We start from the raw sequence: 26,622 nt of genomic DNA on the forward strand, positions 1-26,622 counted from the left end.
TTTCAAAATCAATCAATTACAAAGTGTTGTTGATGGTTTAGCACGTGCTATGATTGAAGCATGATGTGTCTGTTGACAAAATTTAATCAATTAGATCATTGCTTGACAATAATCAACATCGTTTTGCTAATTTTGTTATAATATATATATATATATATATATATATATATATATATATATATATATATACACATTTCATGCATTTGAATTTATATTTTACCACAAAATTTACCTGCGGAAGAATTAACTGCAAACCTTTTAGCATATCTTAGGTCAAGTAAAGGTTGTTTTGGTCAAAATTTTCATTTTTATCCTAACTTTGAAATCGAAGGAATATAAAATTGATTGTTCCTCGATTTAAACTAAAAAAGTGTGTATTCAATGTAAGTGTACAATTTTAAGAAAGAACCTAACTACAAAAATCAAATATATGTATATATAAACAACTAAAATGAACATATGTCAAATGTCACAAACTTATTATATTATCACTGATACGATCATCATCCGATTTAAAAAATAATAAAAGTCTTTAATAAAGCAAGACAAAATAAAGATAATATTCCCTATAAAATCTTAAATCTTCAGAGTTTTGAAATCTTAAAAAAAAGCTTTTAAAATGTTTTTTTTTCTTTCTAATAAAATTTATTATCCACTTATTATTATATGTATATATATCATGATAGACACAAATAGGAGTGCATTTTCATTTATCACAAATCATTTGCAATATTTTACTATAATCGTAAATATTTTTAGAAGTTTTATCGTTTAAATTAATTTTTGAAAAAAAATATAATTTAACTTTTGATACATGTGACAAAACTTATTAATTATATTCTAAAGTCAAGCCGTCCCCTTTCATTTAGGTATTGCTTTTAACTTTTCTAATATATATTTCTTTTGGGTAAAATAAAGTAGAAGCAAAATACTTATTTTTCCAAAATTTTCCTTTTTGGACAAAAGAAAAAGAGAGTTTTAAAAAAAGCCATCACCGCGTTGGGAGCATTTTGCTAAAGAAACCTTTCCATAACGACCAAAACAGAAAAAGACATAAAAACCAAATTCAAGTCGTCGCCATTGCTAAGCAGTCAATATTCATTTTCCTCTCAAACTTTCTTCGATTATCATTTCAACCAAAAAAACTTCTCTGATTTTTCATAACCACTGTTTGAGTTAGCTCAGTTTTCGATTCAATCATCTTCTTTTTTTCCATGTATGTAATTGCAGTTACGTTCTTAATCTCACTCTTCTTCTCTTTGTTGTTCTGCTGAATGACTTTTCACTTCTTCGCTTATCTTGGTACTGGATTTCCGTGTTGATAGAAAAAATGGCAGTTGGGAAGGAACAGATGACTCATGAGATTGTGAAGGCTCGTAATGACAAAAGAGAGTACAAAAGAATCGTCCTTAAGAACTCCCTTGAAGTTCTACTCGTCAGTGATCCTGATACCGATAAGGTAAAGCCAGCTTTCACTTTTCTTTTCTTTTTTTCTTTTTTTCTTTTTGAATTTGATTATTTTTTTCTTAATGATTTTATATTGGGTGAATTTGCTTAAACTAGGGCTCTGATTTCTTGAATTCGTTTGTGTCGGTGTGTGTTCTTAAAATGTGATTATCTGATTGAGTTTCAGTGTGCTGCTTCCATGACTGTTGATGTTGGTTCGTTCAGCGACCCCGAAGGCCTAGAGGGTTTAGCCCATTTTCTTGGTGAGAACTTGGTTTTGTTCCTTTAGACTTTCATTGGCGATGTTTACGCTTGCTTCTAGTTCTCTGATCATTTGCTAGCTTTTACGTGTTTTGAGAAGGCTTATTCATTATTTAAGGCATGGCAAAACATTTGAGAGATATAGAATGAAACCATTTGTTTGGAAGACATAACTAAAAACAGTTTCTGAAGCAAATGTTCTTTTCTGCGAGGATAGTTTTGGAAGGCAGTTTCAAAAGCAGTTTTTATTGGTGCTTTTGAAGTTATTTGTTTAATGTACTCATTAATTATTTTATAAAGTAATTTGTTTTAAAATGGATTGGAGAAAGTTAGAATTTAGTTCCCATATTGTTTAAATAAATGCAAAGATAATAACAATAAGTAAATATATATTTTGAATATTGGTTTAATTTAAAAATGTAGAAAAAAAAATTAAAATTGAACAATTCAAGCAGTTTTAACTTTTAAGAAACAACGTTTAGAAACTTCACCAAATCCTGCAAAACACTGACATGTAGTGGAAGAACTATACAAGGGAGGTTTATGATTGGAGTTGCTGGGGCATGTTTTATAGTAGTACGCTAGTTTTTAATCTTTATTATTATTATTTTTTTCACTTTGGCTTCTTTTTGTTAAGCTTATTTACAATTCTTGACAGAGCATATGCTGTTTTATGCAAGTGAAAAGTATCCACAGGAGGACAGTTACTCAAAATATATCACAGAGGTATGTGTAATTACTGTCTACCGAAGTGCGTTTGTCTAATTGCACTTGTTTATTCATGCATGTGAAGTTAATGGATGCTGATATCCATGGTTAATTTTCTTTTTGCTTCTTGGTGGTGCTATAAAAATAGCAAATTCCTTTGTAGTTATCCTTTTTCTTTGATTCTTTAAGATTGGAAAACTCTTTTGTGATTAGTTTTCTAGGGAGGGGATCTCTGTTCTTTCTGCTCTTGAGATTCTGAAGTTAGTTTGAATAGTAGAGCCTGAAGGTTGTTCTGGAAGAAAAAGGGTTCAAAGATCCTTTTCGCGTGGGCTCTTTTGCCATGCTTTTGCAACGTTATCTAAGGATGATGTCCAAGATAACTTGACTGTGGCTTCTCAATCTTTTTTGCTAGATATAATTCCTTCATCAGTTCCTTTAAGGTTTTCATCTTTATTTAAGGCTTATATGGTATACAACTCAAAGAAATTCACCCTACTTCCCCTCTTGTAAAGTTCTAAAGAGTTGAGGTAGCTTGTTTTGTCAAACAACTATGGGGTGTTAACCTAGTTGAGATGTATGAGTGCACCTATTGATCCTTGTTTTTTTGGTTTTTGGATTTTGTTCATCATATCCAAATTTTATACTCTATATTCTCATTTCATTTATTCAATGAAAGGGCTTGTTTCTGTTTTTTTAAAAAAGATGAATATTTTTTATATCTTTTCCTTTGTCATTAGCATGGTGGCAGCACGAATGCCTTTACGGCATCGGAGGAGACAAATTATTATTTTGATGTCAATGCTGATTGTTTTGAGGAGGCTTTGGACAGGTATATGCTATTTAACTTCTTATTGTTGCCTGCACATAATCTTGTCTCATTATGATTTACTTTTTGTTCGTCCAGATTTGCTCAATTTTTCATCAAACCTTTAATGTCTCCTGATGCTACAATGAGAGAAATCAAAGCGGTTGATTCTGGTAGCATATTTTTAAGTCACATTTTTCCCACTCCTTTTGGGAGGTTGTTTCCTTGAACATTCTGTATCTTTCTATCTAAAAGTTGTTTATTGTTCAAAAAATATTTTAATTTAGCCAGTTTGATATCTGGGTTTTTGCATTTAAACAACAAAAAGTTCCAGCTGCTATCTAGAAGATCTGTGTTTCAAAAAATATTTTAGTTAGCCAACTATTCTTCATCTTTGATATTCAGTGGGTTTTAATTAATAAATTGCGTGATAATTTTGGTCTAACATTTGCGGGAGAACAGTGGCAAAGTTCAAAGGAGGGATAAGAGGATAAAGGACAATGCCTTATATCTTAGGTTGCTATCTATCTCACTTTACGTAGTTACACAACAATTTAGGAACTACCCTTTTGGATTTTGAAATTTTGGGTAGGAAATGAAATATTTTCCTTTTAAAAGAAAATGAAACATTTTATTAAGAGAATATTATGAGAAATATAAGAGGGTAATGCTTGTAGATAAAAAAGAAAAAAACAACATAAAACATAGATCGAAGAACATCATATAAACAACAGAAAAATGTCAGACTTCAGAATTAATGAGCCACAATAAAAGCATTCCAACCATGATATATATTTTGAATCGAAGACCCTTCAAAATTCTTGGTGAGAGAACACCATGAGGAAGCCTTTAAGGCAAGCTGAATTGAATCAAACACAGAGTTCTAGAAGAGCGTTGATTTTTTTTGCAAAATCAAATCAAAGCTCAGAAAGAATTGCATCGACAACATTCACTCCAAGTAAAGAAGCCTGTGTATTCCACGTAATATAAAAAAAAAAGTGGAGCACATATACATATAAAGACTGAGAAGACCCAATTGAGGTTGAAGAGATCAAATAATAAAAACCAGTACTAGTGAGAGTATAAATATTCAAAGACGGTGTGGTTGAGAGATTCCCGTGCTTTGTAACAATGGGAGTAAACTGAAGGCTATTCAACGGGAAGGATTCTTGGTTGGAAATGAAAATTTTGGTAGGTTTCCTTCGCTTGGGTTATTTTAATTTAACTTCATGGCGCATCCTAGAACTGTAAATCACATGAATCATGGTGCTGCCCAACATATGGGCACTTTCACAATTTTCTCGACAACCAAACATTCAAATGCTTCTTCTCTTGTGCATGTATCTTCTTGTTCACATTGCACCATGCCACTCTTTCTCACACACACACAGATTAGCTACCTGACCAGGTGTGGGCCTGTGGGTTACACTTTTAAGGCGATGGCATTTCAGCAATTAACTGAGATGGCTTGGAGGGGTTTTGGTCATGGGCGATATGGTGGTTTGTGGAAGGTTTTGATGGTTTTTGTGGTGCTTATGGGAGTATGGAGGAAATGTTGGGGTTTCAGTTAAAAGAAAGAAAAAGGACTGGATTTTTTGTTGTTTACTTGATTAAATAAATTAATAAAAACTGGGTTTAAATTGTAAGCTTTGAAAACTCAGTGACGAATTCACAAAAGCAAAAGATTAGGTATCAGAAATGTAATTTTATGTATAATTCATATTAAAATCAATAACTTTTACATTTGTCTTTTGTGTGGTTTCTTTGTACTTCCATCTTTCTCATTCAAAGCCTCATATACTTGCAGAGAATCAAAAAAATTTATTGTCTGATGTGTGGAGAATGCACCAGGTAATTATTTCTCCATGATTTCTTCATTTTATTAGTATTACTATATTAGGGAACAACTGCTTAAGATACAAGAAGTTTGGACGACCGATGCGAAAATGTCACAACATAACTTAAACTTTCAATTGACAAGGACTTCAACATAGAATCACAACTAAAAACTTGGTACAAAACTCAAGACTAGGACTGAAGATTGAACTTGAATAATGTTTTCCTTGAAAAGGAAATAGAGGCCACCATTTTGCTTGGCATTGCCAGAACCTTGATCGAATCCATCTCTTGAAATTCACACAAGTTTGTGTATAAATCAAATATGCAATTTGAGTAAAAAAGTTTGCTAGTTGAAATCAATTTTCAGTTCAACTTAGGAATATAAAACACATTAGAGAAAAAAGTCATTTCTCAAATCTATTAACTTAGTCATGTAACTTTAGAGAGAGATTATAACTGAGAGTGAAATGTTCTTGACAGTCAACTTTTTCGTCTTGGGAGGAGAGATGTGAGAGTCTGGGATGGGTTCTTGTGTAGAGGGTGTCCTTTTTGTGGGCTTGGTTTTCTGTATGCCCGTCTATTCTTTTATTTTCTTCTCAATGATAGCTATTCTTATATAAAAAAAAAACTCTAGAGAGAGATTCTTTTTAGGGTTGGAATTTGAATTGGTAAAATAAAGTAATGTTGCGAGTTGAGTTTAGGGTTGGGACTAGATACCTTTATAGGTTTTGGAAAGAAAATTCAATGTATTCATTGAAACTCCAATAGGATGTAATACATGCAGAGTACAGAAAAGGAAAATAGCTAAAACATGTAAGGGAAAATATCTAATAAATGTAAGATAGTATCTAATATAAATAAAGATAAAATATTTCAAAAATGAAATAAACTTTAAGTACAACCCATTTCTTGAGTCAAAAGTTTGGACTCAACTTGTATCTAAAAAAATTTCTGTCAATCACATTTCTGACTGAAAGTTGTTACTTTATGCAGCTTCAGTGTCATATAAGTTCTGAAAGCCATCCATTTCACAAATTCAGCACAGGTTATAACATTATATGGATTTCATAAGAGTTGGCATTTGATTGATTTGATAATTCTACAAGTTTTATTGTATTTTTTGACTATGAGCATTTTTTGCATGTGAATGAAAACAGTTCAAATTTTTTTACTTGGGACATTGACTTGTTATCTTCGTCCTTTTTAGATTGTTCAATTAAGAATTGTCCCTTTTAATTTACATAAAAATAATTGTATTTTAACTCTAACTAGTTTTCTGGCAGATAATACTTCTTGAATTAGTTTTACTTCATAATTCCTGGGAAATTCTTCTAGTTGATGGATTTGCCTCTCGGTTTCCAATTGTTTATGCTTTGATGATGGTGTATAGAAGGCCACTAGTTTCCTTATTGTGCCGCATCTTTTTACTTGTATAGGAAACTGGGACACTTTGGAGGTTCAACCAAAAGCTAAAGGGCTGGATACAAGGCATGAACTTCTAAAATTTTATGAAAATAATTATTCATCCAATGTCATGCATCTGGTTGTATATGCAAAAGGTTAGTACACATGCAGCCCACTATGAATTGGGCTTTTAGGCTGTGTAGAATGAATGGATAGCAACTTAAATTTCTTACTATTCCAAAAACCTCGATAAAGTATAAATCCTTCATTCTTACCTGATTCAGAAAATCTTGATAAAGTACAAATCCTTGTGGAAAACATATTTCAAGATATTCCAAATCATAACTGCAATCGCGCTAATTTTCCTGGTCAGCCATGCACGTCAGAACATCTCCAGGTATGTGTATTGCACCCTAATGATATGCTGGCAAAGGATTGTGTTCAGCTAGATTTATGAACTTGATTGTTTAATTTTAAATTTGTTGCTTCTGGAAGCCTATTGTATGAATTTTGAAGTGGCTGCTATATCATTATTGAATGTTTTTGTTACTTGGTAAAAAATGTGACTATTTCTATTTACCGCTTTATTTTCTTTCTCCGCATTTCAGGTTCTTGTTAGAGCCATCCCAATTAAAGAAGGTCATAAACTGAGAATTATTTGGCCAATAACTCCTGAGATTCATCATCACAAGGAAGGGCCATGCCGGTATCTAGGTCATCTTATTGGACATGAAGGAGAAGGATCCTTGTATTATGTTCTTAAAACATTAGGTGCGTTCTTGTACATTTTAACGTAAAGTTTCAAACTTTCAAGAGTGAGATTTGCTCTCTATATTCATATATTAGACGACATCATGTTGGAGTGAATATCCTTGTTTTATCTTAATTAATTTCATGTTGGACTTCAATTTATCTGGGGTCAAAGTTTGGTATCCTTTTGTGATTTTCTTTTTCCTTTTTGGTTGTCCACTTTTGTTAGTGGGGCCTATTCTGGCAATTTTTTTTATTTATATTAGTTATTGTAATTTTGAATTCTCTAAATTCTTCTTATTTCCTTACAAGTGGGTGTAGCCCTAATATATACAATGACAAGTGGCAAATATGGCAAATACAATCAATGTAAACAGAATAGAAATTAGGAAAGAATATTACAGAGAAAGAATGTAAGCTAATTGGAAGAAATAACATTCCAAAGAGATAAGGAGAAGGGGAAGAATTTTAATATTCAACATTAATAAAAGTGGTTCCCTTACTAAAAGAAAGTTTTTTTTCCTATCAGTGTAGTACTTATGATATGTTTTTTTGAAAAGGATACGAGTCTTACTCATGATATGTTTGGTAACACTTTTTTTATTTTTATTTTTTTTCACATGGGGTTTGACAATTTTATTTTGCGTTATTTTCGGAAGTATTTTTGAAATATAAAAGTTAAGACATTAAACTATTTGGTACTTTTTCTTCTTCACTCTGTTTGGGAGTTCGTATCCTTTAAATATTTATTCGTTTTCATTATATCAACAAGAAGTTGTTTCTTGTTCAAAAGTCATAAAACATTAAACTTTTCAATACTCGATGAAAGGTATTGTTTCTTGTTAAAAGGACAGTAAATTTGGTTTTTTTTCTTCCTTCTATTTTTGGTTAGCAAAGTAGAGAACTTTTCATCAAATGTATGGAAAGTACAAAAGAGAAAGTGAATGGGTATTAAGAAAAGGATTTCACCATGAACTGAATTTTGGGTTTTCACAGTTTTTCGGTTTGGTTGTGTTTAACGATATTTTAAAGCAAAAGTTTTGATCAAACTGAATTCTCTCTCTTCATATATTCACGCACACATATATTAATGCATGTATTTGCATCACAATGACTGTTCGAAATTCAATTATGTATGTCTATCTTGAACGTTAATTCATGGCAATTGTTCTTTTTTTAATAAAATTATATGTATTTTTCTTTTTTCTTTGCATTTCTTTCTTTCGTCTAATCATGATAGAGTTATTTCCTAGGATGACATGATGGCTTGTTCCATTCAATTGTTAGTAGTTTTAGTATTTCAAATGCCAAAAAAGCAAAGTTAAGATTATGTGGAACCGTTCAGGTGGTAATTGGGACTTAGGGATGAGAGGCTGTTTGTTTGAGAGGGAGATGGGGAGTGTGCAAATCTTTTTGTTTTGTTGTTGAAAACTTGGATATATTGCGTAGTGCTAATTGCTATGCACCCTGCCTCACCCTAAAAGAATAAAATTTCTACTCAGGGAGCTATCACACTTTTGCCTTAACACAGTGGATAGACTGCAAACTCGTTGCCCTTGATTGAACCTTTCCCCTTCTTGGTGTTGCCTTTGCTAAAAGGACAGTGAATAAATTAAGCATATGCTCTTCAAATGTAATTTTACTTGTGAGATTTGGTATGAGCTGTTTTCTGCCTTTCATTGGGCCATGGTCCCTCCAAATGATTTCCAAGAATGGCTTAACATGCTGTTTATTGGCCACCCCTTCAAATGAGCAAAAGAACAACTGTCGGCTAGCATTATACCTGCAGTTTTTTGGAAGTTTTGGGAGGGATGAAATGCTAGAGTATTAAAAAACAGAACCAAATCCTTACGGATGTTTTAGATTCAGCTATTTTCAAAGCGTTATATTGGTGTAAAATTTTAGCAGCCTAGCTATAGTTTTTCTTTCCTTGTTAGAAATTGGAAATACCTTTTGTATTTCTTATGAGGGGCTTCTTTTCTACATCTTTGGATATTTCATTCAATGAATGGAATTTTCTTATAAAAAGGTCTTTTGGTTATGGTTCATGGCCTCTAATTGGAGTAGTCAGCAGGAGTCCCTTTGTGATTACTCCACTTTCTTCATCAACTTAGATGAGAAGGAGCCACTTGGTCCTTGGACTATTAGGTTGACCTTTTTTTTTTGTTCTCTTTTATTAATGGTAAGTTTCTTGTTTTCTGTAAACAAAATTTTTTAGCCTTTACTGAATTTTGAAAAATGATTTGATTTATATTTGGGAGAATATAATACAGGTTGGGCAACATGGCTCTCAGCTGATGAATCTAGTTTCACCATGAATTTGTCCTTTTTCGAAGTAGTAATAGATCTCACTGATGTTGGTCAAGGTACTTTCTCGCTCTTTCTTTCTAATCATTATCTTAGTTTAATCTGAAATTTTGTTCTCTTGATGTTGTAGAACACATGCAGGATGTTATTGGGCTTCTCTTTAAATACATTAGCCTTTTGAAGCAATCAGGTATATGGCAATGGATATTTGATGAGGTATGTGCATTTATTACTATAACCCTTTTAGCATGCTATAAGTTAATTAGAGTAATTCTGAGCAGCATAGATTTTTGTTCTGTGTGTGTGTATGTGCGTTTTTTTTTTTTTTGGGGGGGGGGGGAGGGGGGGTTAAAACCTCTTATGGTGTCTGAATTTTCAGATGCCGTGAGAAAAATATTGAGGAAATTTTGCATCCACATTTAGTTAGTTTATTTTTGAACATATAGCTTGGCTGGTAGATGTTGACTTATTCAGTTCCTTGAAACGGAAGAATGTTAACATTTTATTCTAGTAAATAAAATTTTGAAGCTTATAGCATTTAGGAGATTAGCTTAAATTGGGTTTTTTTTTTTTTCCAGATTGTTAGATTTTTCTTGTTTGTTAATTGTTTCTACCTCGGCTGTATCTTTCTATTTCTTTTATTCTCGGTTCCTTGTACGGGTTATCATTGTTTCCTCAAGTTTTGGGACAGAGGTGGATTTGGGTCTTTTTGATGATTGATCTTTTGATGCAAGTTTTTTGGTGGATATGATGAAGGCACTAGGGGGTGTCAACCTAGTTGAGATGTCTTGGTGCACCTGCTGATCCCCAGTCTTTTCATTTGTGTGCTCTTTGTATGTACTTTGAGCATTAATTTTTTTTTATTAATAAAATTTGAGACTCGTCTCCTTTTCAGAAAAACAATTCTAGAAAATAAAAAGAATGTGTGACATGGTCATTTTGTAATAAATTTTCTTTTAATGCATTCTAAGACAACTCTTCTACCTTTATCAAGCTTTCAGCTATTTGCGAGACAAAGTTCCATTATGCAGATAAAATTGATCCTATTGACTATGTAGTCAACCTTTCATCGAGTATGCAGGTATTTACAATTTGTCTGAATAACCTTTGATTCATAATATTTCTGGAATACTATTTCTCTTATTTCTTATTATTCGTAGTTTTTTGTTTGCTTAGAAGTCATCACTCATGGGAGAACAGCATTATTATTTTTTTTGCCTAGCCTAGGTTTAAAATTTTGGATTTGGCTGGATACTGTTCTAGATTTGTGTAGTTATTTGGCGAAGAGATACCATTATCAATCTTTTGTTTGCACAGTGTGACCTGTCCATTCTTAAGTGTTAATGTTTTACGAACTAGTTGGGGTTGTTAGCAAGGATAAAATTTAATTGATAAAAGTTGTAAATTACATGTAAAAAGAAAAAAGTTGTTTTTCCAGATTTTAAAGCTCCTGTCTTTTGCAAAGGCAATATACACTTTTAGTTAAAAAGTTTGATATCTCGTTTGTTATATTCTTACCAATTGTAGTTAACATAGACATACAAGGGGTACTAGCATACATTTGACATGACATGACATGAACATGATCAAATCGCACATCTTTAGAAAAAGAACATCGAATGCCGTGTATCTTTTATTCTCACCAATTGAAGTAGCATGTTCAACTTCATGGGTGCTGATTTCATCAAGGAAAAAGCTTTTGTTTCTTAAATAAAAATAGAAATTCAAGTGTTCGTTGAGAAAGTGTAAATGCTTGCTTTGGAATCTTGCAGTTATATCCTCCGGAGGATTGGCTAGTTGGTTCGTCCTTGCCTTCAAAATTCAATCCGAAATTGATAGGAACAGTTCTGGATCAGCTTTCAGTAGATAATGTCCGGTAAGTTACTTGTCAATTGGATTCTCATAAGCATGATAGCCTTTAAATGGAAGGTTTGTACAGAATAACTAGATGCAAAAGGATATAATCTTTCCTGCATAACATTTATTTCCTATAATTATTACTCCTGAATTTTCTGAATTGTCAAAATTCATGTTATTTCTTTTCAAGTGGGTGTAACCCTAATATATACGTTGTGCTAAGCTCCAAGGTACATGCAGAATCTCAACCAGCACACAAATACAATAGAGATTTCCTAACCAGCACGCACAAACACAATTATATCTGGGAGGAATAGTTTGATATGTAATCTGTATTGATCCACAAAAATACCAAAGAAATTCCACAATAGTTTCCAGCCAAGTAAGAGGGCTGTTCTCTCCCAATGAACTAAGTTCATTCAAAATACACAATATTCAGAATGATCAACCCTAGCACAAAACACCTAGATATATATTCCTCTTCTACTGCTGCCACGTGGTGTAAGGAGCACTGACTTTCCTAACAACTATATTGTCTAGGCTGAATTTTCCTTCTTACCCCACCTTTTATATGTTTAGATGATTGGTGGCCTAGCGCACTGATAAGTGCCAAATAGGACAAAGATAATCAATGGTGAAAAAAAAAGAAAAAAAAGGAGTATTTCAGAGGAAGAATATCTACTAATTGCAAGAAATAACTTTCCAAAAGGGTGAAGGGCAATGGAGGACTTTCGATATTCAACACTCCCCCTCAAGCTGGGTTGTATTTGTTGATTAGGTCCAGCTTGGCCTTTAAGACTTCAAAAGGGTTCTTTTATAGGGCTTTTGTAAGAATGTCAGCAATTTCCACATGTTTTATGTGATCATGGTGGACCGGGTCTTTGGTAGTACTTGTAGTTGCTCAATTGTCACAGTGTACTCCCTATTGGTTCTTCTGATGTGATTTTAAGTTTTGATAGGATGATTTTGAGCCAAATTTCTTCAAATATTCCTTGAGCTAGAGCCCTTAGTTCAGCTACGAAACCTCGGGAAGGTAGTGATTTGTTTGTCATCGATAGTGATGATATTTCATTAAATGAAGTGCTTTGGAGGATCAAGAGTTTGCAGTTTGTTGCATTTGTGCTGATTGACAATTCCCAAATATGGTGGGAGTTAGTTGTGAAATCAATAATCGGTCCATGCCCTGTGGCCTAGTTGTTCAAAGAGGATTCCTACTAGTGCTACTTTTCTGGTAAACCTTGTCAGTAGCTGAGTACAAGAGAGAATTCAAAGTTGTTTCATTTCACTCTGAAGTTGGTCGCTACAGAAGGTGCAACAATTTATTATGGCACCATGGAGTGACATGTGAGGCATTGTAGCAGCCCTTGTTCCACCAGCTTTTGCCTTAGTTCTCCATTTGACAAAATTCATTGGCCCTTGGTCGGTTGACGAATGTTAAGTGTTCGTAGGGTCATGTGTCCCTCTTGAAGAGGAAGTCAGATTAGATGTTACTCAACTCTCAATACTCATAGCACAGAGTTTGGAAGCAACATCAAACCAAGACCACCAATTCAGAGACTAGTAAGGATAGGCCGTTTTGTAGTTCTTGCAAGAAGCACACACCGTTGTGGGTGCTATACGGTAGGGACAAGTATTTGCTTCAATTGTGGATAAGAACAATACATGAATGAGTTGATATCACATTAAATGATCAAAATGAAAGAGATTTTAAGGATATGAAAGTATGACTAAGAACAACTTAAAAGAATTGATGAATAAATACCCATACCAATAAGCGTGTCTTTATTTTTAGTGGCTCTATCATAGGGATTCCAAAATTGACAATGCTTGGCATGGAGCAATCCTATGTTAATGACCGTTTGAAAATTTTCTTCCAAAGTCTATGAATGAAAACAAATCATGCTGAAAGGACTAGTGTTGGTTTGTGGAGATAGTCTTCACTCTTAGAAGCAGTTCAAGAAAAGTAAAGATGATATTGCTAGAATGTTAGGTCACTGCAAATGCTAGGGAACACGGGGGAATGTTGGGCTATAAATGGCCAAATCCTTGGACTAGGACGTTACACCACCTGATTGTGGAATTTATTTGATTTAAGCCATTTTCCTGTCAATGCATTATTTTGCTTGAGCTAATTTTTGACTTCTAAACCAACATGCTTAGAGACCTGTTCCCGATTCCAAAGTTATGATTTGAAGTCTTCCACCGACTTATTGTCTGTAACTTTTGTTAAAAAATAAATGATGCAATGTTTCTCCTAATTAAAACTAAAATACTTTATATTTTGTTTAATAATCAAAGTATTGGCACTTTTTCTGGTGAACTGTTTTCCTTAACAACATGGTTAGAACTTTAGTAGTAACAATAAAATCGTGTAAACGTACTCTAGCTTTGGAAATTAGGATTGTCTTGATGGTTTTTAGCTGATTGGGAGTTTATTTTCTATTATTATTATTATATGTAATCTTGGCCAAGTGTTTCTCTTTCCTCTCTTTTTCAATAATTCATACTGTCAATAATATATTTGTTTCCTATTAAAAAAATGTATTGCCGCAGTTCCCTAATTAATTTATGTTTGTAGCATCTTTTGGGAGTCGAAGAAATTTGAAGGCAAGACGGATAAGGTTGAGAAGTGGTATGGAACTGCTTACTCCATTGAGAAAGTTTCTGGTCCTCTGGTTCAGGTTTGTCATTTAATGTAAATTTGATTAGAAATGTGTATTTTGATCCAGAACTTTGGAGAAACTTTTAAAAAATTAGGAAATTTTCAATTTTACCCTTGAATTCGAAAATATGATATTTATCTTTTATCAAATTGGACCTTGGATTGATACCTGTTGTAATTTTACTTTCTCCAAAGCTTTCGTTGCATCCAACCACCACATCACATCACTAATTTCAACGCAAAAGCTCTCAAAATTTACCAACTTTGAAAGAAGTAAAGTCTAAAAAGTCAATCTACCAGATCAGCCCCAATAAATCAATGCACTATATTGATATTGTAAATGTTTCAAAACTCACCAATTTTAACCTGGCTACATCACACAAAATGTCCTTAATATATATGGTTGTTTCCAATTTTGTCATTGTTAATTTAAAAGTTTCAATTTTAATCGATCTTTTAATTTATTATCTTTAGGGACTACTATCTGTTAAAATGCCTTGTTGGATAATAGAAGCTTGTAGGTAAACGGAATTGAAAACTAAAAATGACATCGATCAAATTTATTAGGGGCAGTTTGTATAATTTATTTTATTTTCTACCTCTAGTATATATTCTATGTACTTAATTTCAGTTTTTCTCCTTACATTTTAAACATTTTTATTATAATAGAAATTGCTTAAAGAGACCCTTTCTTGTGTAGCATATTAAAAGATTGGGGTAAAAATTGAAACTTTAAAATCATATTTCTAGATCATTTATATAACTTTGTCTATGTCTATCAGCAAAAATATATCTTCTCATGACCATTCATCAAAATGTTACAAAGTCTATTGAAAGAAAATGAAAAATTACATTTTATTTACTGTACTGCAGGATTGGATGCAATCTGCTCCTGATGTGAAATTGCATCTACCAGCTTCGAACATTTTCATCCCTACTGATTTATCGCCTAAGTGTGCATGTGAAAAGGTTAATATTGACTGTTATTCACGTTAAGATGTTATTCATTTGTTGGTTTATGTTTTTCCTAATATGATTGAACCTTGAAATAGGTCAAGTTTCCAGTTCTGCTAAAAAAGTCGTCATATTCATCAATATGGTACAAACCCGACACAATGTTCTCCACACCCAAGGCATATGTTAAGATTGATTTTATATGTCCCCATGCTGACATCTCACCTGAAGCAGAAGTCCTAACGGCAATTTTCACGAGGTTATTGGTGGATTATCTGAATGAATATGGTAAGTTATTCCAAGTTAATGAAGTATTTTGGCTAGTTGTTTCCTTTATTGTTCTTTTGGTTTGAATTTCTGTCTCTTTTTTTTTTTTTAAATAGTACAATCTTCTGCTGTTCCTTCTTGAAACTTCAATTTTGTTAAGCCTCCCTAGTTTATTTTGTGGAAAAACTATCTTTTTGGCCATGAATTTTGATTAGTTCTCAAGTTCAAAGGTTACATTCTACTCTTTTTTTTTTTTTGTTTTGTTCCCATTTGGGTCATTGGTTTCAATATTTTACACTTGTATCTCTACTCAAAATCTAGAGACCAAAAGAGTTTTATCCCCTTTATTTTATAGCATCTCAAGGGACAGAAGCTAAACCTTTCTTGTCTTGCAGCTTATTATGCGGAGGTTGCTGGGCTATATTATGGCATAAATCTTGTCGAATCTGGTTTCCAGGTACCAATTTAATGCAGAATAGGAATTTTTCTTTAATGTTGCAAAATTTTTGGCACAAATTTATGGGCACAGATACGTGGCACTGTACTTCTCATCCAATCTCAGAAGTTTTGTTGGTTTTAGTCAGAGGCGGATTTACTGCGTCCCCCCGGACTCCACCCCTTGATAAGATGAAAGCATTTCCATTTTTTTGAAATGGAAGCAAGACTCTTCTTTGATATAATGAGTGAGACTAAAGCTGTACAAAGTAATGAAACAAGGAAAGAAATAGACCTGGAAAGTGGAAACAAAGAACAAGGTTCACTACTTAAGCAAATGTCTTGAATAGAATAGTTTGCAAATAGTTTGAAGAGAAAACACCATGATGAAGCTTTAACTCAAGAAGGGAACTTCGATAAAGGACAACTATACATAATAACTTATATAGAAACCTTAAATTGGGGATTAATAGTAACCTTAAATTGAAAATAACTCTCTAAAGTTCTAGTAAGAATGCCCGACCAAGACTGATCCTTGGTTTATATGTTTATTATATAATCTTATTTTACTATGAGCTTCTGTCTCATTATTAATATATAAATAAAGAGGTTGTTTCCTTTAAGAAAAAATGTCTAACCAAGAGTTGTGAGCTAGTAGACTAGAAATCACCCAAATAGAATTGAATTTCGTTTCCACTGTTTCTTTTTCTTTACTCACCCAAAAAGTAGAAAACATCGTTGAGTTTTCTTTTTCTTGAGAGGCTTTGTTTCTATGTGTGTACTCATTGTTGTCTCACAAGAACTAACTCATGGATTACTTGAATGCTATTCTGTTTACTCTCTTCATCTTTGTTCCATCTGGTTCAAATAGTAGATAATACTTTGTAGAAAGTTCATTATTTGTTTGTCATATCCTAAGAAGACAATTGATAGAAATGGCTTTCTGGGGTGTGTGCGATCTTATGGGTTTGGTGGGTTGAGCAAAATAATAGGGTTTTTAAAGGAGTGGAAATGAAACGAGTGAGGTTAGGTCCCTCATAAGCTTTTATGTTTCTTGTCGAATTTTGATTTCAAAGATATTTTGAAACTATTCCATGGGCATTATTTTACTTGGTTCAAATTCCCTTTTGTGGACTTGTTTCTTTTCCCTTTTGTGGACTTGTTTCTTTTCTTTTCTTTTCTTTTTTTCCATGGCCTTGTATTCTCTCTTTTCCTTTTCTGAATTAAAGTTGTTTTTATTTTTTTAAAAAAGACAAAAATGGGATAGGTATTTTGTTTAGAATTAAACATGGAGTATTTATTCATAATCTTACAGCCATATGAATAGTACTCATTTTTACGATATGCTCATTGATATATTGTTGAATGATTTGTTAAAGCTGACTACTTATTACTTAATAATTTGTCGACTTCCCTTAATTTCTCTCTTGTTCTTACATTATTGTTCTTTAGGTGTCTCTGAATGGTTACAACCACAAATTAAGGATTCTATTGGAAACTATAGTTACAAAAATTGCAAATTTCAGTGTGAAACCTGATAGGTTTCTCGTCATCAAGGTATTGTTGTCATTTGTTTGCATAAACTATATAAACATGGAAACCTTATCTTCTTAATTAATTAGAGATGGAACCTGAATAATATCTATCAACTGTTGATATATTTAAAATTTCAGTACATAGAGAAATACTTTGGAGCAGCATACAAATTAAATATTGTGGTAATTAATAATCTGTTATGTCAGGAAATTGCGTCATTCAATCAAAGATGATAGAACTAAACTAAACTAGGAAGGAAAAAAATAGTGACATCACTAAATTTAGGGGTGTATTTGTTCAAAAAGTGTGTTAACATTCAATTTTTCTACCAGGAAACTTTGTTGAAGAACTACCAAAATTTCAAGTTTCAGCAACCCTATCAGCAGGCTTTCTATTATTGTTCGTTAATTCTTGGAGATCGGACATGGCCATTAATGGACAAACTTGCAATCCTTTCAAACTTGGGGGCTCAAGATCTAGATAAATTTGTTCCCACTTTGCTCTCAAGTGCCTACTTGGAATGTTTCATTGCAGGTCTGTACTATTTTCTATTTTGTCTTGATATATCTCAGGGATTACAAGCTTTTGGCTTTAATGGTTCATTACCCAGGAAACATTGAAAGGACTGAAGCTGAATCAATGATCGATCACATTGAAGATAAGTTTTTCAAGGGGTCAAATCCAATATCACGACCATTACATCCATCACAATATCCACCCAATAGAATTGTGAAGCTTGAGAGGAGCATTGGTTATTTCTATTCAGCAGAGGGTCTCAATTCAAATAACGAGAATTCCGCTCTTGTTCACTACATTCAGGTTATATAAACAACTACTTTTTTTCCTTCTCTTTTGTGTATATGTATTGAAACAAAAATTCAGGTTTTGTTTGGAATTGATTTTGAAAACCTTAAAAGGTGATTGTGAGAGGTTTCTTATTTTTTTAACACTGTAAAATTTGTTGTTTATTAATTTAAATACATTTACTTTTCCAATTGAGTTGATTTGTAAAATCTGGTTAATAGCTACTGTTGAAATTGGCTTCCATAGAAGTTTGATGTATTCACTCACGAGCTTTTTTCAAGATACGTGGTGGACAAGAATCTTCGCAGCTACCAAAATTCCAAACTTAGCTTAATAGAGTTCGTAACTACTAAAGTTGTCGTCGACAATGTTTGTAAACAATCAGCTGCAATGTTGACACTACAGTATATGCATAAAAAAGAAAAGAAAAGAAAGACAAGGAGGGAATTTTACTCAGCAAAATTACTTCTGAACTCTTATGTTTACGGTTTGATGCAATTTGCTAAGTATCTTGTCTTCAATGTTTAGGTGCATCGAGATGAATTTCTACAGAATGTGAAGCTTCAGCTTTTTGCTCATGTGGCACAACAAGCAGCTTTTCATCAGCTTAGAAGTGTTGAACAACTTGGCTATATTACTGCTCTAGCGCAAAGGTTGGAACCTTTTTAACTCTTCTTATTTGGAATATTTACTGTGTAATTAATTTATCTTCAAATGCAGGAATGACTGTGGTATACGTGGAGTTCAATTTATTATTCAATCCACTGTCAAGGTAAGCAGAGCATCATGATCTCATCTGCCATTGTATCCATGACACCTCCTTAATATTATCCTTATTTTAATGTGGCAGGGTCCTCGAGATATTGATTTGAGAGTAGAAGCGTTCCTGGAGATGTTTGAGAAAAAGCTCGTTGAGATGACCGTTGATGAATTCCAGGTGAGAGCAGTAATTATCCCTGTAGGCTGTATTTGTAAACAATATAATTCTTTAATTCATATGATAAGCAGTTTAATTTGCCATTTGTATGTGACGTTTCAACAATGTGGTGATCTCACGTTTTTCTGACGAAGTAGCCATAGAAGTTTTAGGAAAACTGTCTTTTTTTGGCGTTTGAAATTTAGGCAGTAGTTTAGTTTGGTTCCTAGGTTTTAGATCTTAGGTTCTCAAGTTTCAAAATCTTACACTGAGGCCTAAATTTGGTCATGTTAGGTTTCACCTGTTGATTTTTTTTAAAATGACCTGATATATTTTAGGTTACAACGTCATTCTGGTCCATTTACTTTGGAAACTTAAAAATAATGCTTCTATTAAATTAGACTTAAAAATAAGGTGAGTTGACAAATAAGAAAAATAAAAACATGATAAAAAGTGGGACGCTTTCAACTGGAAATATTTGTAAATATAACAAAATCTTGTTTTCCGTCAAAAGCATCTCTGTCCAAACTCTCGGTCACCCTCAGTTTTTCAAACTCCACCAACCAATCCATTTTGAGGTAACGCTTTGTCTAAGATAGCTGTGAATTGGGATTCTCAAACAACAAAGTAATCTTAATTATTAGTATAGTACTGTATATGCTACACTGTATTTGTTTATTACTAGTTTAGTTGCATGGTTTTTCAGCAGTAAGTTAGTTGGGGTTTAGAATTAGTTTAACACAAACAAGTTGCTTGAATTACCCCTTTTATAGAGATTTGAAGTATAATAGTTCTTTAATGGAAGTTGGCAAAGTTTGTTTCCTTTGAAATACACCCTTGTTTCAGTTGGTGAACTTTTCAAAGTCTTGGTTTAGGCTTACATTGATGATATGGATTTTTGGTTGTGCAGAGCAATGTAAACGCTTTAGTAGATGCGAAGCTTGAGAAATTCAAGAACTTGAGGGAAGAAGCTAGATTTTACTGGGGAGAGATTTCTGAAGGGACACTGAAATTCGATAGGAGAGAATCAGAGGTATGATGTCAAATTATTATGCTCAGTTTTTCCTACAATGTTCCGGGCATGATATGTGTTATATTTTGTATATTATATTGAATAATCAAAATTCATAACCAACCTTTTACGAAGGCGATATAATAAATAGACATCAAAAAACCAAGAAAGGAAAATACGTAAGAGGAAGATACTACGAAGGAAACTATAAATTAGGAATAATCCCTAATTTACTTTAACAATATGTACTGTTGTAATTTTAGATCTTGCAATTACTAAAAATAAGCTTATCAGTATTTTTTAAACAAATAAAGAAATTACTCTCGACAGTATTTTTTAACCAACCTTTTGTTTTTGGATGGTTATGGAGGACTTAAAAGAGATAAATTAATTTATTAGCGATGAGAATTTGTGAGCAAACTTTTTATAGAGCAGGGGTTTAATTGGTTAATCAGTAGTCAAGAGAAAAAGTGTTCATGTCTGCCTTTTAATTTTAGAAATGAATGTAATGTTTGACTAAACTACCTTTCCTTCTAACCAGGTTGCAATCTTAAAGACACTCACACATCAAGATTTAATCAACTTCTTCAACGAACACATAAAAGTTGGTGCGCCTCGTAAAAAGTCTTTAAGTGTTCGTGTTTATGGAAATCTTCATTCTAAGGAGTATTCTGGAGATTTAAATCAACCAGTTCAACCCAACACCGTAAAAATAGATGACATTTTCAGCTTCAGAAGATCACAGCCACTTTATGGTTCCTTTAAATATGGTAATGTGAAGTTGTAGTGGCTCTGAACTCCCTTTTCTCATGCATATTTCCACACAGCTCTTGACAACTGAGGCTTTGAATGTTAAAAATACTTTTAAAAAATTGTTGAGTTGTGGAGCCATCTTATGTTGTGAATGAGATGAATGAAGCATTGATCTGAAGCAAGTGAAGAAGATGGGTTTGAATCCAGAAGTGAGGATAATAAAAGAACCTCCCAACAAAAGCATTTGCTGATCTCTATCATCTGCTATAACCTTAGCTTGGCTTGGCTTGAATAATGTTCAGACAATTTTGTTATCTATTTACTAACCCTACTTATGGGTGACATAATAATTATTTCCTTGTTTCAATCATTCAAGCACTCCATTTCTCTCTTTCTCTCTTTTTGTTAAATGCCTCGATCTCATTTCTTGGGCTCTTTCATCTTATTTGCTTCCTTTTTTCACTTGGTTCTCATGCTAAATTGAAATGTAGACCTCCTCTCATATTTGTCTCATGAAAGGCCCATCAGCTACTTCCGTCGATTTTCATCTTTTTCTTTTTGTTATTGAGCCTTGTTGGTGATATATAATTAAATTTGCCTTCAACCACCAGCTTAAGCTTTTGGATGAATTGTTGGTTTAATATGGTATCAGAGTAGGTGGTCCAGGGAGGTCCTGTGTTCAAGCCCCTGCATTGTCGTTTCCTCCCCAATTAAAATCAATTTCCACTTGTTGGGTCTTTCAAATATTTCAAGTCCACAAGTGAGGGGGAATGTTTAAGCTTTTGGATGAATTGGTGGTTTAATATGGTATTAGAGCCCCATTAAACTCAAACGGGTATTCGGTCCTATGTTGGAGAAGTTGAGAGTCCCACATTGGAAAAACCAAGGGGACTCATACTCCATATAAGGTAGATGGGCTACTCCTCTCATTGCCAATTGGTTTTGAGATGGAACCTCATACTACTAAATTTAACAAGCCTAATCTAATTGCTTACACTTCGACTTTTAGATTGGATTGATGAAAAACGACATTGTTTTTCAAAATCAATCAATTTGAAAATGTTGTTGATGGTTTAGCACGTGCTATGATTGAAGCATGATGTGTGCAAGTGTTTTTCTCAATTTATAGATTTTCCACATAGTGTGATCCAACACATAGAGTGATCACAATTTGGTTGCAAAGTTTTATTATGTTAATACTTTATCTGATTGCTATAGTACATACTTTCTAAGGTAGAAAATTCTAAGAGTTTCAAACATCAAATTTTGCATATATTCTTCCTAGCTATTTATTGCTATCAAAAAAATATTTGGTTGTTAAGTTGACCACACATATCTTTAAATAGCTCACCTAGTTATTCAATTAAAATTTGTCACGTGACAAATAAATATTTATGATGTAAGACTATATTGATCATCTCTAGCATAAAAATTATTTAGAAATTCCTAACTAGTTTAAGTAAATAATATTTCAAGGTTCTATATATTTACTATAGTATTTATTATTTGCTATTATTTTTACTAGTTGTCATAATTATTTGATGTGTATAGTGATTCTTTCTCAAACTAAAATAATCTACACTTCTAACACAAACTATTATAACTAAATTATAATTACGCACTACAATAACTTACTCATCTCAAACAACCAGTATGTGTAATAAAAGAGAGCTTCAGTATACCTAATCTTTAACAACTATTAAAATGATACCATATATTTTCTTCTAGTATACACATCCCACAACCTTCTATATTTTAGCCGATAATTATTAGATATATATGAAATACAAACAAAAAAGAAGGCAGAATAGATCATTTAAAGGTAAAAGCATAATAATAACATACTAAAAATGGTTAACAAAATTGTCTATATATTGAAATAGTTGATCAATAGAATCAAATATGACTTATACTATATAATGTATATTAATTAACAATCCACACACACATACACACAAAAGAAAGAAAAGGAAAACTAGAAACGAAGGCTTCTTTTGCAAGCTTGAAAGGGTAGTGAAGTATTATAATAAGTAAAAGTATAACTAAAATTCAAATCTTTAACTAACTCTTCAATCAAATCTCCACAAATTTGATTTTGTAAAGTCAATCCTATTCTTCCCAATTCCTTCTTTTGACCCCAAAAAATGTCTTCGAACACTTCTTCTACACTCTCTCTCATTTCCACCTTATTATTATTACTACTTCTGCATAGTGAATGGCATAATTCATCGTTTCCCTTTTCACTTAATTTCCACTTACCAATTACTATTTCATGGGTTTTGTTTTTTGTTCCATCAAATTTGCTTACATTATTCAATATCATCATATCCTTCTGATCATCTTCTTGTTTCTTCCTTTGCATTTGTTGAATTTGCTGTGATTGTATTGTTTTTCCTACAATAGTTTATGATTGCAAATAATTATTAGCTCTCTGCTATGCATTTGAGTTAGACTCGAAATTACTATAAGAGAGGTTTATTTTGAATATATGATCAATGTTTTTAGTATATGGTGTGGAAATTAGTTATTATATGTTTTGGGTTTTAATTAATCAATCAATAAATAATGCATTTAGATTTGTTCCCCAACAAAATTCAAAACCTTTCCATTTATGAATTTAGTGACAAAAAGCCTCTAACGGTTGTTTTTTTTAAAAAAATAAATAAATCCAACTTCAAGAATAAAAAGGAATCTTTGAAAAGTTTCTTCTGTAGAGATGTTTTCCATCTAAATTCTTTCTATCATAAATGGAAAGTGGAAACCCCAACACCATTTTTATGAACCTTGAAAAGGGCATAACTACAACATAATAATAACTACTAAGATTTTAAATTTTCTTTAAAAAAATCACAAATATATCATACACAAAATTTAAGTTTAAGGCTCAATCAGAGTCAAGATTTATATTTATATTTATTCTGTCAATATTCTTTTAAAAAATAATTTATCTATGTTCTATTATATAAAAAGATTTAAAAGCTTAAAATTATTTTACTATCAAGTCGAGAACTTAGGAAGGGAATGATACTAAATTTATAATTTAACTGTAAATGAATAAAAGTGACGATGGTGTACTCAATGATGTATATGATATTAGGGTTTAAATAAATGAAAATATTTACGTAAAATTTTAAAATTCATCTAAAATTTAATTTTACCTAAAACAATAATTTTGGAAGTGTTAATGGGATTGAGAATAATTGCAAAAGAATAATAAAGGCAATTATTACTTTATTTTTGGCCCAAAAATTATTATCATTGCATACCGCAACATTATAATTGATGTGTTATCATTACACCCTACTTTAATTTCATCAATTTTTTTCACTTTTTACCAAATTACCTCTAATTATCAAATTCATCACTAGCTTACTTTCTCTTCTTTTATTTACCCTCCCTTTTTTATTGTCAATTTTTCTCTGCCCTATTTCAATTTTATTTGTAGTAGAAAATTATTTATTATTTTCGTATTTAAACTCTCGTAACTTTTTATTTTCTTGTAGTTTAATTACAAATAAACATTTATAAAATTTTCTATATTAATAAATATTTTTAATCGTTTTGTCGTGTAAAAAAAAATTTATTTGATTTTTTATTAATTTATTTTAAAAGTTTAACAAATTTATTAAATATGTGAAGATATTATTATTATTATTAAGAGATATTGAAATTATAATATATGAATAAAAATTTCTTAGTGCAAAGAACGTACCGGGATTTGTAGACGGGCGGTGGAAGATCATGGAGTTGTTGAAGCCTTGGCGGTTAAAGAAATGCCATGGCAAACTCAGCTCTTCCGCCACCGGAGTACCCTCCTCCTTCTGTTTCAAAACCATCAACTCAATCCTTTTCCCTTCACCAGCCGGAGACGACGATCTGAAACTCTCTGTCGACTCAAACGCATCGATGAACTCCTTCAGCGCCTTAAGATCCCGTTCACATTTCTCCAAAGCTTCCAGAACCTGCCTCTGCTTCTCCTCCTCCGCCGTGGTGCTTTCTAGTCCCATCAAACGCACGATCGGACCTCTCGCTCCTCGAAATCTCTCCACCGTCGTTGTGGACATGGTGGAATCGGATCTTTCCGCGATCCGCGATGAATCGGATGAGAAAACTAGGAGATTAGCGGCGGAATCATGTTTTGGAGATTGAGAAATTTTGGATATGGAAATGGTATCGTGGAGTTCGTGAATGCTGTTGTGGACTGAGAAACAGAGAGATTTTAGGGTGAAATTAGGTTAAAATTTGAATGAATGGAACTGATGAAGAAGATTGTGAAGAAGAAGAATAAATACCGAATGTGATTGATTTGTTGCGGCGGGTGTGGTTGTTAGAGAAGAAATGGAGGAGGCTGGAGACACAGCCGAAGGATCTGGAACGGCGGTGGTGTCTGTGGCGGAGGAGATTATCGGAGGAAATTTCGAGTTGTGAAGAAGATGACAAGAAGCTGTTACTCTTCATTGATCTCTCAAATAGAAACCCTGATTTTGGACTTAAAACTATGGCGCCATCATATCATATAAATAGATACCCCTTTCTTTATTCTTTTACTAAATTATTTCAAATAGTAACACCTCTAAACATCTCTATAATTATATATATATATATATATATATATATATATATATATATAAATCTTTTAATAAATATAATCTAAAATTCGCTATAATTTATATAATTTATAAATATTTTAATTTATTTTGTACGTAACTTTTATAAAGAGAAATTATAAAAAATACTAAAATGGTAAAATATTTATTCTCAATAAAAAAAATGGTGTAATGAATTTTTGTGTTGGTTTAGGGTTTAGAAAAAACTTAAAATTTAATGGAAAATTAAAGTGAACTTAATTTAGAGATGATGTTTTATTTGAACTAAAATAAATATAATGACGTGATAATTAAAAGTCTAAAGCATATAAAATATTAAATAATAGAGATGCAATTTGAAGTAAAAATAATATGGGAACGGACTCTTGATCTTACCCAAAAATTTGTTATAGTCTTATATTAAGTTTAGAATATAATTTTTAGATATCGAAAGTTTATATTATAATGTGTATAGAGACGTTGTAGGATCTAACGGTGTCTTTTTCTTAGTCATTTTTGTTTATTATATTTATATCTATCCCTTTTCATTTTGAGACGAATTTTTTAGAAATTCAATTATCAATCTTCCATATATATATATATATAAAAAGATACACTAAAAAACAGACTATTTATGCTGAAAAAAATCATTAACAAATAAAAGCTTATTATCCTTTGTAATATAAAGAGTAAATATTTTGTCTATTTCTTACTCTTTTTTTATTTTAGCTAAAAGTGGAAATTCAAATTTTCATTGGATTATAGAAATAAAATAAAAACGTGTGGCATATCTCTCATTTATTTTCAAAGGTGTGTTTCATTATATCCACACACATCTAAACAAACAAAATTAAATAGTGGTAGTAATTAATTAAGATGCCTCCAACATTTAATTTTACATTTGCATTAAGAAGCCCATATTCATCGCATAAATACACCATCTCTCATTTACCAACAAAAAGGAAAAAGAAAAAGAAAAAACTCTCTAAAAAATTAATCCACACCATATCCTTCTTTTTTTCCTTTTTCCTTTTTTAATATTTTTAGAAAATAGCTCGTAGATCAAACTATAAAATTCTCACTTTAACAATCTATTCTTATCTTAACATCTTATTCATAAATTTTAAAACAATATTAACTTACTTTTTAGTAAATTTGTGTTTGAATTTAAGTAAGTAGTGAAACTAATATCAATCACACTAAAACAATATTAAAAAATATTTACAGTAATTTAATTAATAAATAACTCTAGATAATACAACTAATAAGATGCCAAAAAATATATTGTATGTATAAGTAATGCCTCTAAACTCAACAAAC

At 32.0% G+C, this 26,622-nt stretch overlaps 2 protein-coding genes across 4 annotated transcripts; one reads left to right on the plus strand and one right to left on the minus strand.

The window, feature by feature from the left end:
* Window positions 1-1,034: 1,034 nt before the first annotated feature.
* Window positions 1,035-21,111, plus strand: LOC101207811 (insulin-degrading enzyme-like 1, peroxisomal). Of its 3 annotated transcripts, none has more exons than XM_031882818.1 (27): window positions 1,035-1,229; window positions 1,326-1,459; window positions 1,634-1,709; window positions 2,366-2,433; window positions 3,153-3,244; window positions 3,320-3,393; window positions 5,028-5,071; window positions 6,053-6,104; window positions 6,496-6,618; window positions 6,748-6,860; window positions 7,072-7,234; window positions 9,487-9,579; window positions 9,651-9,736; window positions 10,515-10,601; window positions 11,293-11,396; window positions 13,956-14,058; window positions 14,913-15,008; window positions 15,092-15,281; window positions 15,656-15,717; window positions 17,148-17,252; window positions 17,564-17,765; window positions 17,842-18,050; window positions 18,564-18,688; window positions 18,756-18,807; window positions 18,886-18,972; window positions 19,862-19,984; window positions 20,505-21,111. In XM_031882818.1, the coding sequence occupies exons 2-27, from the start codon at window positions 1,331-1,333 to the stop codon at window positions 20,748-20,750; spliced, it is 2,904 nt and encodes a 967-aa protein (XP_031738678.1). In that variant the 5' UTR covers window positions 1,035-1,229; window positions 1,326-1,330; the 3' UTR covers window positions 20,751-21,111. The 3 variants fall into 3 exon arrangements, with proteins under 3 accessions (XP_031738678.1, XP_011652139.2, XP_031738679.1); XM_011653837.2 differs by having other exon boundaries at window positions 1,036-1,216; XM_031882819.1 differs by lacking the exons at window positions 1,035-1,229; window positions 1,326-1,459; window positions 1,634-1,709; window positions 2,366-2,433; window positions 3,153-3,244 and having other exon boundaries at window positions 3,387-3,436.
* Window positions 21,112-22,553: 1,442 nt separating this feature from the next.
* Window positions 22,554-25,240, minus strand: LOC105434989. The gene is made up of 3 exons (XM_031882820.1): window positions 25,009-25,240; window positions 24,429-24,917; window positions 22,554-23,110 (listed from the first exon to the last, which is right to left on the minus strand). Exons 1-3 carry the CDS (start codon window positions 25,172-25,174, stop codon window positions 22,692-22,694), a joined length of 1,074 nt encoding a protein of 357 aa, XP_031738680.1. The 5' UTR covers window positions 25,175-25,240; the 3' UTR covers window positions 22,554-22,691.
* Window positions 25,241-26,622: the final 1,382 nt, after the last annotated feature.

This window comes from Cucumis sativus, chromosome 3 (assembly GCF_000004075.3).
Source record: "Cucumis sativus cultivar 9930 chromosome 3, Cucumber_9930_V3, whole genome shotgun sequence".
NCBI classification, from domain to species: domain Eukaryota; kingdom Viridiplantae; phylum Streptophyta; class Magnoliopsida; order Cucurbitales; family Cucurbitaceae; genus Cucumis; species Cucumis sativus.